The 12245-nt window shown below is 37.4% G+C and overlaps 1 protein-coding gene across 6 annotated transcripts in view; it reads left to right on the top strand.

Annotated features, from left to right (window-relative positions):
* Positions 1 to 12245, top strand: part of fgf14 (fibroblast growth factor 14) — a 150506-nt gene that overhangs the window by 108248 nt on the left and 30013 nt on the right. For all 6 annotated transcript variants that reach the window (XM_079618081.1, XM_079618079.1, XM_079618082.1 and 3 more), the window contains exons 2-3: positions 5610 to 5720; positions 9505 to 9608. In XM_079618081.1, coding sequence (XP_079474207.1) covers positions 5669 to 5720; positions 9505 to 9608 — 156 coding nt within the window. In that variant the 5' untranslated portion in view covers positions 5610 to 5668. The remainder of the gene's footprint in view (positions 1 to 5609; positions 5721 to 9504; positions 9609 to 12245) is intronic.

The raw sequence follows: 12245 nt of genomic DNA, 5'->3' as shown, positions 1-12245 counted from the left end.
TCAATTTTTGGAAATGGAAATGGAAACAAACTGAATTTCAAATGCCCAGTCAATGCTGTCAGTTGTTACCAAAGTCTTAGATAAATGTATATTATACAGTCTGATAGATGCATGTTTTAGCTTTTACCTAGGATTTCACTGGGGTCACAACAATGTTTTAAAATAGCAAATGACTTTAGGCTGGCATAGGTATTTTAGAATAAGGCTCACTAGCTCAGAGATTGAAATTGACCAACTGTTGGCATATTTATTCTTTTGATGCTGCACCTTTATGCCATTTTAAGCTATCCATGTCTGATATATGAATGGCACAATACTAATAATATAAGGTGGTTGAGCTGTTTGTAAATGTCTATGTCTGACTTCAGAAAAAAATCCAGACATGAAAGGTCTCCGCCAAGCCGGTAATAACACATCTTTCATTTATTTAAAATCTCTTCGTTCAAAACAGAGAGGTTATCTTTTTGATTGCATCTCCGAGTGCAATTTTCACCCTTTTTACTCCACAGGACATTTTATGTCCCATGGCCATGAAAAAATAAACATTGTTGTGAAGTGACTGCTTACTAAAATGCCCTGTGGCAAATTCAATTTATAAATTTAGTAGGTGGAAGGTTGAACAAGTGCTTTTATAGCAAACTGTATAACTCTAACCTTGTATTCAAGTTTCGCTAAAAGCATGTAGCGAACCAAGAAGGGTGCAGAAAACATCTGTATCAATTAACTGGCCGAAAATTAGATAGTTTTGTGGTATTGATTGTCATTTTGTGCTTCTGCGTTTATCCACTGTGAAAGTTCAGTGCTCTGATGCTCATTATCCGAATAAGTGATAAATATGACCGAGATTCTTCACTGCGAGACATGGTTCAACACGCTGTTTGGACGTTACGTGTTGCGTCCAATTAGAATGCTCAATGGAATGGAAGACCACCAGTGGAGACTAGCTTTTATTCTCTCTCTATGCTAAGTCTCATTAAAAAGTCTGATGAATCTTGCATACACTCAATTAGTCCTGACTGAAAGTGCACAGCACCTCCTTTAGTCTTGAGTGTAAGGTGGTGCTTGTTCTTGCACTGTGTAAATTACTGAGCTTGATGTCAGTTCGCCTGTAATGACTAAATTACTCTCCGGTTTTATACGTTTAATTCATTTCCGCTATGTTCCACAACGTTACGGTTGTAACAATGGTATTAATTGTTATTTATAGAGGTGTTATAGATACATATATATGCTGTCAAATCGATGAATCGAGTTTTTATATGTGTGTGTCTGTGTACAGTATATATATATATATATATATATATTTATATATATATATATATATATATATATATATATATATATACTGTACACACACACATATAAAAACTCGATATATAGGCCTAGCCTATATACATATACAGTATACACACATATATATTATATATTATAACATATTATGTGAGATTAATCGCGATTAATTGATTTGACAGCACTAATATAGTATGTATGAATCTCATATTGCTAGTAGTTCCAAGATTTTATGTAATGGCGGGTCTTTCTCAGTCCTTCTTGTGACCATGAATAGTGCGGGTGTGCTTACGAAAGCTGGAAAAGCCCTTCTTCTGTTCCTGAAGGTCTAGAGTGGGTCAATCACATGTGATTTAGTCTGCAGCTGGCACTGTGTGTAGTGAGACATGCCCCCCATCCCTGTCTGTCTGATGATAGCTGCCTCCTCCACCTGTCTGTCTCCTTCTGTCTCTCTATCCACCCCACACACACACACACACACACACAAAACCATGCAGCTGCTGCTAACCTTTTATAAGGATGAATGTTACGAACATCAATCATCTTTAAAAAATAGATGTATTTCTCAATGCCACAATGAATCACAATGCCTGATTCTTTGTTCTCAGTGTGACAATAAAGCAGTTTGTGAAGATAGTTTGAGGTATATGATTATGAGGGATAATCCACCCAAAAATGAAAATTCTGTCAACATTTTCTCACCCTTATGTCAATCCAAATCAATGAATTTCTTTCTTCTGTGGAATACAAAAGTGGAATATTTTGAACAACATTGGAGCCCATCGACTTCCATATTATATATACGAAAAACAAACAAAAAAACTGATATTTCTCAACATATCTTCTTTCATGTTACACAGAAGAAAGAAAGTCATAAAGTTTTGGAACAACATTAGGGTGAGTAAATGATGACATAATGTTTTATTTTTGGGTGAACTATCACTTTAAGCTATTTTTTATGGAAAGGAGTGAGAGATGTATGTTCTGTATGTTGATTACATGGATGCCATTTATTTACATTGCTAACATAAGCTTCGTTATGATTTTTTGATGTGTTGAGATAATGTTTCAAAACTCATTTTGCACCATTTGTGCTGCAGGCATGAATTATAGGCCTACCCCACATTGGATGGCTTGTCGAAGAGAATTGTCCTATGGTTTGTCCCTGATAGGTGATCAATCAGTTGAAAAAAATCCCATAGGTATACAGTACATTAAAGGAGGGAGCTGAGTCGTATCTAGAGACCATGTAGACACTCGAGTTGGGATCTTTTGAATTGGGCCATGTAAGAAACCACCTTGCAACCACACAGAACACCCTAGCAACATGCCAAAAACAAACAAACAAACGACATAAACCGTAGTAACATCCTGGCATCACACTGCTGAGTTTTGCATGAGCAAGCACCACATATATTTTCTTCAGAAAATGTGGAAATGTCATTTTCCTCACATCCTCTCAATATTGCATCCGTTAGTTTGGGCATGCACATGGAACCATAGCTCATGCCCATCTCTTTGATTGGTCTTTGTTTTTTTCCTCATAGTGCCCGTCTAAGTAAATTCTGGGGAGATCTTTGCTGTCTTTAAGCGTCTCAGGATGCTGTCTCAGCGTTATCTCTGTGTAGGGGGAGGCAGATATCATAAAGCACCACTGTGATTAGCATTCTTTGTATCTCTCTTTCCCTTTAAACTCGCCCTCTCCTTCTTTTGTTCTTTTCTCTTGCCCGCTCTTTCTTTTTCTCTCTCCACCTTTGATGTGGCAGTTTCTTCAGCCCTGCCCTAGCGTAACACAGGCAAATCCAGGGCAGCAGGCCAACTGTAAACAGCAGCATTGTACCTACCTACATCAATATGACAAGGTAGTTATTTGTTTACCAGCGTGGAGTTGAGCACAACAAGGCTGGTTAAGTGTATCACTGGAGACCCTTATGACCAAATTAGACTAAAGCACTTCATGCTGTTAAAAATCCTTTGTTTTTTTCCCTTCCTGTCTCTTGAAATTGGTGTCACTCGCATCTATTTATGTGATTACCCCCGAGCAGTGTTTGCTAAAGCACAACACAGCCTCCCCAGAGTTAAACATCCAAAGGTAGTGTGTTTGTTGTTGTTTCACACTATCGTTTTACAATCCTCACATACTGCATTTACAATTTTAATGGAATAGTTCATCAAAAAAACATTTACTCTTTCTCGTGTCATTCTAAACCTGTATGACTGCAAATTAAGCTGATGTCCACATATTAAAACCTGGGACATAATGATTGATTTGGAGACACAATTATTGAAGTCAAACCTGGAGAAACGTGTCTCCCTGTGTAATTCTTCAGAAGACTTGGAATGAGATAATTTGATGTGAATGCTTGTTGCTGCGTTTGAACGCTCCTCCACCACATGTCTACTGTATTTAGATGAGTTCCAACAGTGCAAACTGCTGTTCTGTGTCTTTCTGAATTAGCACCGTCTAGTATGCATACGTCCCTTTGCGATACTTCTGAGCAGACGCATCTTAAAACAGCGAATAGCTGTAATGTGTGTATTAACTCTCTAGTTAAGAATGTTTTGACAGAACCTTCTTTGGTTTGTTAGTTCCTTTAGATTCCCACTCTCATATGACAAAACAATCTGTTCCTCTCACTGTTCTTAGCAAGACACCATGACAAGCACAGGAGCAAATTCATACAGAACCAGTTATTGACATAAAAACACACACACTTTCCAATATCTTTATTTTTTACTATAGTATGATATCCTTAAATCCCATTGAATTCTTTCCAAAAACAGATCTGTGACAATTGATGCATGCAAAATAAGAGGCATTTGTAATCACGAAACCTTTTCCTTCTGTTTATAAATCAGATTACAGTGCTACCCAAACTGTTCATGAGCGACTCAGCGAGCTCACTTGCTTGGTTACTTCAGTGATTTGTCTGATATACTGACTGTTGATATCAAATCATAATTGTCTTTGTTTCTTCTGCTATTCTGCTTTACAGTTATGTCATCACATTATAGTAACAATATCCTTTTATTATTATTATTAAGAAAGAATTTATTTCTGTATGGCAGGGCCGTGACCACCATAGACATTGAGGGGTCTATGCTCCATGTCCCCCCCCCCCCCCCCCCCCAATAATAAAAATTGGCCAAATAGCCCCAAAACATTTGATATTCTTGATGCTTGCTCTGCTGCATTCCTTTACGCTCTGCTTTGAATGTTGTTAAGATGACGAAACGTTTTAAAAGTTAAATTTTTAGGCAGATCTGCCTCAGCGGTCTAACAGCGCTCATCAATGTCAAAATGACTGAGATGGCCAATCAGATCAAAGAAGGCAGGCCTTACTGCTCAAAGAAGATGAGTGCGAATTCCAACATGATGCTTTAGTTTTAATGGTGGAAGTGTGCGTGGTAAGATATCCAAAATAAATGTTTAGCTACTTACAACGGTTTTATGATAGAAATGTTCGACGGCCGACAGTAATGTAGTAATGTAAACTACTTACTTGTTTATTATGAGATTTTGCCATTTTAAATTTAAAATATTCTATAATTTATGTGATTCATGTAATTCATTACTGAATGTGACAAGATATTAAGCATGAATAAGAGTAAATGTGTGCATATTTTAAAATAAAACAGTATTTGCAAATGATTACTTTATAATTAGACATATAACTTTTTTTGCCATTCTTATTTGTTTTTTATTTGCTTAAATCCCTTTTAATCCTGTAATTATTTAATTATTTTAAATAAAAAATACAAATATATGGTTAATAGCTACATGTTCAAGACATGGTTACGGCCTTGCTGTATGGTACTCCAGCACTAGAAGTTCAAGAAACATCTTTATCAGGCCCAGCTAAAGAGGGCGCTACTGAGTCTACTTCATATTAAAATCACTGCACAACACAAAATTCCAGGACAGGTTTTATTTACATCTTCTCTTTAACATTTAGCTATCCTTTTGCATAATCATGCTCACCCAAAAATAAAAATGTTGTCATCATTTATTCACGTGCATGTCATTCTTTCTTCTGTGGAACATAAAAGGTCTGTTTTTTTTTCATACAATGAAAGTCAATGGGCTCCAGTGTTATTTGGTTCATTGTGTTCTTCAAAATATCTTTATTTTGTGTTCCACACAATAAAAAATAGAGTTGAAATTACATGAAATTTACAATAAATCATGACAAAATTTTCATTTTGGGGTGTACTATTTCTTTACATTGTTATTCTGATTTATTGGTAGATTACATAACATTTATGGTGTCTGTAGACTCAACAGTTCAATAACTGTCGTTTTCTGTCTTTCTCCACAGATCCCCAGCTCAAGGGTATAGTGACCAGGTTATATTGCAGGCAGGGATACTACTTGCAGATGAACCCAGATGGATCTCTTGACGGGACCAAGGATGACAGTAGTAATTCTTGTGAGTTCCCTCTATTTCATAATCATTCCACATACTAAATAATCAAAACATGGACAAAAGGAATGACTCCTGTTTGATATTTCTGGTGGGGAAAATGCTACGCTTAAAAGGTAAAGTGTGCACAAATGCATATCATTACTTTTACTGCACACACTTTTGAAATCCCATTTTCTGTAGTTATCACTGTTGCTGATATGGCAGTAGGCTGGTCCTGGGAGACTTGTGTGTGCATGTGAGATGATAACTCAGGAGGCAGAGGTGTATTATTAGCCTCTGCTGGGCCTGCTTTTCAAATGCTTCAGGCCAGCTGCTTAATTTGATTTTAATATGTAGCTGTACCAACAGAGTGACACACAGAGGGCTCTCTGTCAGTCACACACTCCGAGAGAAGATGACGCTTGACAGTTGTGACACCTACAAAAAAATCCAAAAACAATATAAAACACATTAATCAAAGTTTTATTAAGGTAATAAAAGTAGTTAACTTAGATTAATGCCTGGTTCACACGGCAGGATAATTAGGCCGATTTTAGTCCCGATTCACCCCTTCCGACAATCTTAAGGATGCTCCGATTATCATAAAATAATCTGATCAGATATTCCTGCCGTGTGTGGTGTGTTAAGACTGCTCTCGTCTGCTCAGAAGGACATCGGGACCGCTCCGATCTCAAATCGGGGATATCCAACATGTTGGATTTATTTGGCCCGATTTCTTCTCGTGTGTGGTGTCCCCCGAGGACAAACGAGCACGCAGCCTGTGGACTGTGGCGTGTAGCCAATCAGAAAGCGAGGTACGAGGCGGCGAGGAAGTACCGGGAAACAAAAATCCAAACAGCCGGCGGTATGGCGCACCAGGAAGTCCGGTGGACGTCGGAGATGGAGGATAACATTTTTTTTTTTGGTTAAAAACAAAGCACAAACTATGGCCACTGCATCCTCTTTGTCCGCCATGATTGTTTACTCTGAAGTCACGTTTGATCTCGAGGGATTTTGCGAGATTTCCCGTCTGACCTGGGAATGCTCGGGAGTCAAATCGGTTCGTGTGTGATGTATTGATTTTGCCGTGTGGTTGCGCACCACACACTGTACGACCAAAACTGTTAGACCCGTGATTTTTTTATCGCCGTGTGTGGGGTCTCTCAGGTTTGGAAAATCGGCCGACAATTTTAAAATCGTCCCGTGTGAACCAGCCTTAAGGTAATAAAAGTAACTAGATTTTCCTTTCCTAAAGGAAACAGAAAGGCTTACAAGGAAGAAAACAAACTGTTTTCATTTTAGGTCAAATTATATATTTTTTATTTATATAAATTATATTTATATATTTTATGTAATTTATCATTTATATATTATATTTATATAATGTATTATTTTATATAAAATATTTATATAAGTTGCAAACCCAAACATAGATTAAAAAAATATATATCAAAGCAAAGAATGCAAATAGAAGTGCTGCTTCAGGGTGTAAAATCTCGGTGCTCTTTGGATGGGATACAGAATCTCGTTAATTGAATTAGGAACTCCAAGGCACTCGAAATTTGTGAAAAAAAGTTAAAAAGCCTTTATTTTATGAATGGCTCTAAACATTAAAAATGGTGACAGATCCACCTACGCGTTGCAGCTACATGCCTTCGTCAGGGTGTGACACACCCTAATTCAGTTCCTAATTCAATTAACGGAAAAAAATATATAATCCCAGATGTATTTGGATAGTTTCAGACACTTAAGCCACACTTGGATGTAATGTAATTGCAAAAAATTAAAACTAATCTCTAAATCTAATTGCATTAGATAACAAAATCCCAAACAAAGAGTACTCTGCATAAAAATAATTCTACACCTTTTCTCTGAAATAAAGTTTTTGCCATATTTGCATTGACTTTTACCCATTTTGTCTAAAATTATAATTTATTTATTGTTTGCTAATTCAATTTTCGATGCTTGTGTTATCTTAAAAATAAATTCCACTTGACTTTTTTTTTTCATTTTTAGTAAAATAATAATGTTAATATGGGTTATTTATATAAATTCTATAAGCTGCAAACCCATATGTAGATTAAAATGGAGGGATGAAATGAATGAAAAGAATGAAATGGCATAAGAGATTTCAATATCATGCTTGCTTTGGAAGACAAGGATGCAAAGTCCCTTGTAAGAATCCATTCCAATGTGCTCGTGGAGCACTTCCAGAAACTCTCTTTGATGTAACTGTCCCACTCCTATTTTACCACACCAGAGTCTTCCAGAACAGGGCTTTTCTGAAATTATTTTCTAGCACCCCGGGAGCTCTGCCAATTACCAGTGAGTTGAAGTCAGTTCATTACACTTTAGGTTTAAATCACCCCTTTGGATGCACTTAGTGTCACCAGCTAGGCTGTTACTTCCCTCCAGTACAAACAATGGCCGTTACCTAACAAGACGAAGAGCTGCTCCAACAACAAAAGATCCATTAAATCTGCCACGCACTACTACTGTCTCCAATCACTACACTTCTATGCTCCAGCTTGTAGCGCCAGGCTTCTGTTGCTGCCCACTGGGCATAAAAACAATTATTTTACATAATATGAGGCCTCCATTCAATTTGTGTGTATCCGTTTTTATGCACCACACTTGTTTATGCACGCTGTGGAGTGCGGCTCATGTTCAGTTTATGGGTTCAGATTTGAAGCCCAATGTTTATCATTCAAATTCTATTATTTTGGGGGTTAGCGGTTTGTTCCAGAGCCCTGCACGGGCCCTGTTTGGTAAACCTGCACCCGCCCCGAACCCGCAGTACTTAACAGAACACCTGACCTAATATCCGACAGCAGCACTAATTTAATCATTTATTTTCTCATGTAACACAAGCAATCAAACCAAGTTGATGATACAAGTTCTGAGTTGATACATTTAAGGAAAATGGTTACACGGCAGCACATGGTGATAATTAACAGAAAAAAAGATGAGAAAGTGCATCCGTCGTGTAAACAAAACTTTTTCCTATATGGGAGCAATATGCAGGCTATTTTTAACAAATGTGCATAAATAGGCCATATACTGACACTTAGAGCTCTTCATAAATTAAAATAATATGGCAAATTGAGCCTATATTGTCATAAAAGGTACAGTATTACATCAGGGATATTTTAGCGGATTCACTGTGCATTTAAATGCGGTTGTCTCTCCTGAAACTCTGCAGTGTATAACGTGGACATTGGTCCTGTTAGCAGCATAAAAAAAGAAAACTTTCATTCAAATTGAGAATAGATTGTAGGCTGTAGAGAAAGCGGGAAAAGAGCGCTCTCTTAATGACTGAAGCTGTCAATCACTTCGGTTGCAGGCAGCGCGCAAACGTTGCTGTGCTCAATGCTAAACCATAAACCACGTTGAAACATTATAAACATTTGGCGGTCTTCAGACTATAGAGCGCGAACACAAATAAGCATCTGCCTATCATTGGGTACCAAATTCAGTCAAAATAGTTTCTTGGCTATTGTACCTGCAGTCCACCCGTGCCTATTGATTCCCGACCCGCACTCGCAACGCAAATGACAACGCAAATGACAACGTAAATATTATTCCTCCCGTTACATCAAAATTAGCTGTTCAACCGTCCGCCTGCAGGACTGTGGTTTGTTCTACATCATAATCACTCTGAGAACTGCATAGCAACATTTAAAAGCACTTTACTGTACTTAAATTTTCAAATTTGACAGTAATTCCACACTTCTTTCTTCAGATATTATTTGTTAATATTTGAATTCATGGGAAATCTGCATTTGTTAACCCCTGTATTGTTTTACAGCGTTGTTCAACCTCATTCCTGTGGGCCTTCGGGTCGTTGCTATTCAGTCTGTGAAGACGGGCTTGTACATTGCCATGAATGGAGAAGGCCATCTGTACACATCAGTGAGTACACAGTGTTTGTGAAGAATTCAGGTCTTACAGATGGCAGATTGTTCAGGATTCTGTTGCTCTGTACCAGAATCTCCTAATTAGGGGTATCCTAGCTGAAACAACTGATTGATTGTACATAGGAGAAGTGATACAACACTGATACCAATTAAGTTTTATATGCTAATCTTTAATAGCCACAAAAAACTTAGCACACACAAATATTGGGTAATATTTTCCATTGTAATTATGAGTATCTTTCAAGGAAGTTCCCTTGGTTCTGGAACAGGGTTTGGTTGGATTTTAAATTTATCATAGTTTAACTATGAAATGTCATGTTTTTGTGGCCTTGGACCCACCCTCACTTTCAGTATCAGTCATTTGCCGATGTCGACATGGCCATTTCATTTACAATGACACATCAGCTCAGGCTCAAAGCTGATTCCCTCTTTGCTATTCCTTTATACCTCTAGAGCTCAAACTCATATGAAAAAAATATTCTAACTGCAGGTAAAAGATGAGTCATTGTGACTACTGAAAAATTTTAGACTGGACATCTTGTGATCTATTATTTAATTCTGTAAAAACAAAAAACAATATATGTCCAGATAGGTACACAGGGAGCTGACAGAAGTTACATACAAATGTCTTTTACATGGCAAAAATCATTATTGAGCTATAATAAGTTTTAGAATAATGGTTATATGGACTAAACATGTTGAAATGCAGAAGCTATTTTTCCCAGGTAACAAAGCTTAAACTTCCAATATTCAGCCACAGCTGACCCCGCATACTTCACTGTGGAGTCTTACACAATGAAAATCTTTCTCGTTCCTAATGGGCTTGCTAATCAACTCTATGGATGCGCCCACACACTCTCTCAGCTTTCTATCACTGCTTCTTTTCTCCTCTCTCTGTTCCTGTGTGAATGACTCAGGTAATGGCAGAGAAAGCTCCCCTCCTTTTCTCCGGTTTGTAGATTCATTTGTCATTATTCCTCTTTCTATGAGAGCGTGCAGTTATTACCTGACCCTCCATCCATTAGGGGCCATTTTTATTATTATTTTTTTATTAGAAAATACATTTAATCCTAGCACTACGGCAAACTTGACTTTAACCATTTTCAAAGAGCTTCCTACTTTATATACTCGAGAGTTTTGGCTAAATGAAATGAATAAAAATGATGGACTTATATGTATGCAGCATTTTGGCATAGACCGCTAAGCAGGAAAATAGACCAGAATGAGATTTATTACTATTCTGACGAAAACCACAGGCCACTAAAACAGGTCTGCCCTGGCTAAAATGAGTTTTGAAATTATTTTGTGTCCGTTTTCTGTCATTCCAACATTTTATTGTATTGCAGATTAATGACATTTTATAGTGTACGATCAATCGTTACTCATTTGCCTTCATCAGTCAAACACAAATGAAGGCATGCTGACAGCCCACTTTGATTAGTTGTTCTCTATTCTATCTTAGAGTCAGGCTGAAAGAATACAATAGTCCTGTTGAAAAGAGCAGAATTCCATTAAGAAGCTCTAGCACTGCATCCTGGTCTTTTGTCTGTCAGGCCTTTTTTTTTTTTTGTACAGTGCAGGAGTACAAGTGACCTGATAGTATCGACACGTCCTGGAGTCTCGGCACAATGGACACATGCCTGGGATAAAAGAAAGACTTCAATAATCTTCCATTTTTCAATCCCTCTCTTTTATTCAAAGGGCTCAAACTCTGCTTTCCTCTCTGCTGCTAATGTTCATAGGCTGATTCATCCTTTGGAATAATAATCAGGCTCCTTTTCTAGGTGGCTGCAGGTGTGACAGTTATGCAGTTATATAAATACAAAACAGAGCATTGGTCTGAAAAGCAAACATACTTGTCTGCTTGAGTGAATGAGAAATGTGTATGTAACTATTAAAACAAATGGCAAAGAACATTCAAAAAATTAATCGTACAGTATATTCATTCAAGTCACTGTTATATGGCTGAGTGATTTGGCCTTTTGTGGCTCTCTTGGTCTGTTCAAAGCCGTTTGTTCTTCTCTATGCATTGAAGAGAGACAGGTCTATAGCTTTATCGCCCTGCCACACTTGTTAGAGCCACCTTTCATGAGTGTTAGATTGACTCTTCACATCAGTAGACTGGCCCCTGTAGACTTACATCCCTTTGGTCCTTGTGTTTGAACTATTGCTACCAGAGGTTGCTTACAAAGCTCTGTTCACTCTATAGAGCCAGTTTTCATTTGTTAAGTATTTGATTTACTTTCTGAACACTTACTGAACAATGCAGCCACAACACATTGCAGTAATGGATAAATCTTATTATGGATCTTTTTGGCATATTTCTGAGTGATAGAGCTTTTAGCTCCATGAATTAAAGTAATCACATCCGTCATCTTCTGACATAATGAAAATATTTCTGCTCACCGTTTTTCTACAGCACTTGTAATCTCATTCAATGGGAGTGTACAATTGTGGTTATGAAAACAATCGATTCTTTCCATAATTTCCTGCAATGAGTTAGCCGGTTGCCAGGATTTCTTGTAGGGACATATATGTTGGGTAAAGATAAGAAGTTGTCTTCCTACAGCATATTTTCAAGCAGTAATCTCATATCTAACCAGAGGTTTCAAATAACCTATCAGTCATAGAT

The sequence above is a fragment of the Phoxinus phoxinus genome, assembly GCF_949152265.1.
Source record: "Phoxinus phoxinus genome assembly, chromosome: 7".
Classification (NCBI taxonomy): domain Eukaryota; kingdom Metazoa; phylum Chordata; class Actinopteri; order Cypriniformes; family Leuciscidae; genus Phoxinus; species Phoxinus phoxinus.
The sequence above is the reverse complement of the archived record's forward strand: the minus strand, read 5'-3'. Positions and strand labels throughout refer to the sequence as shown.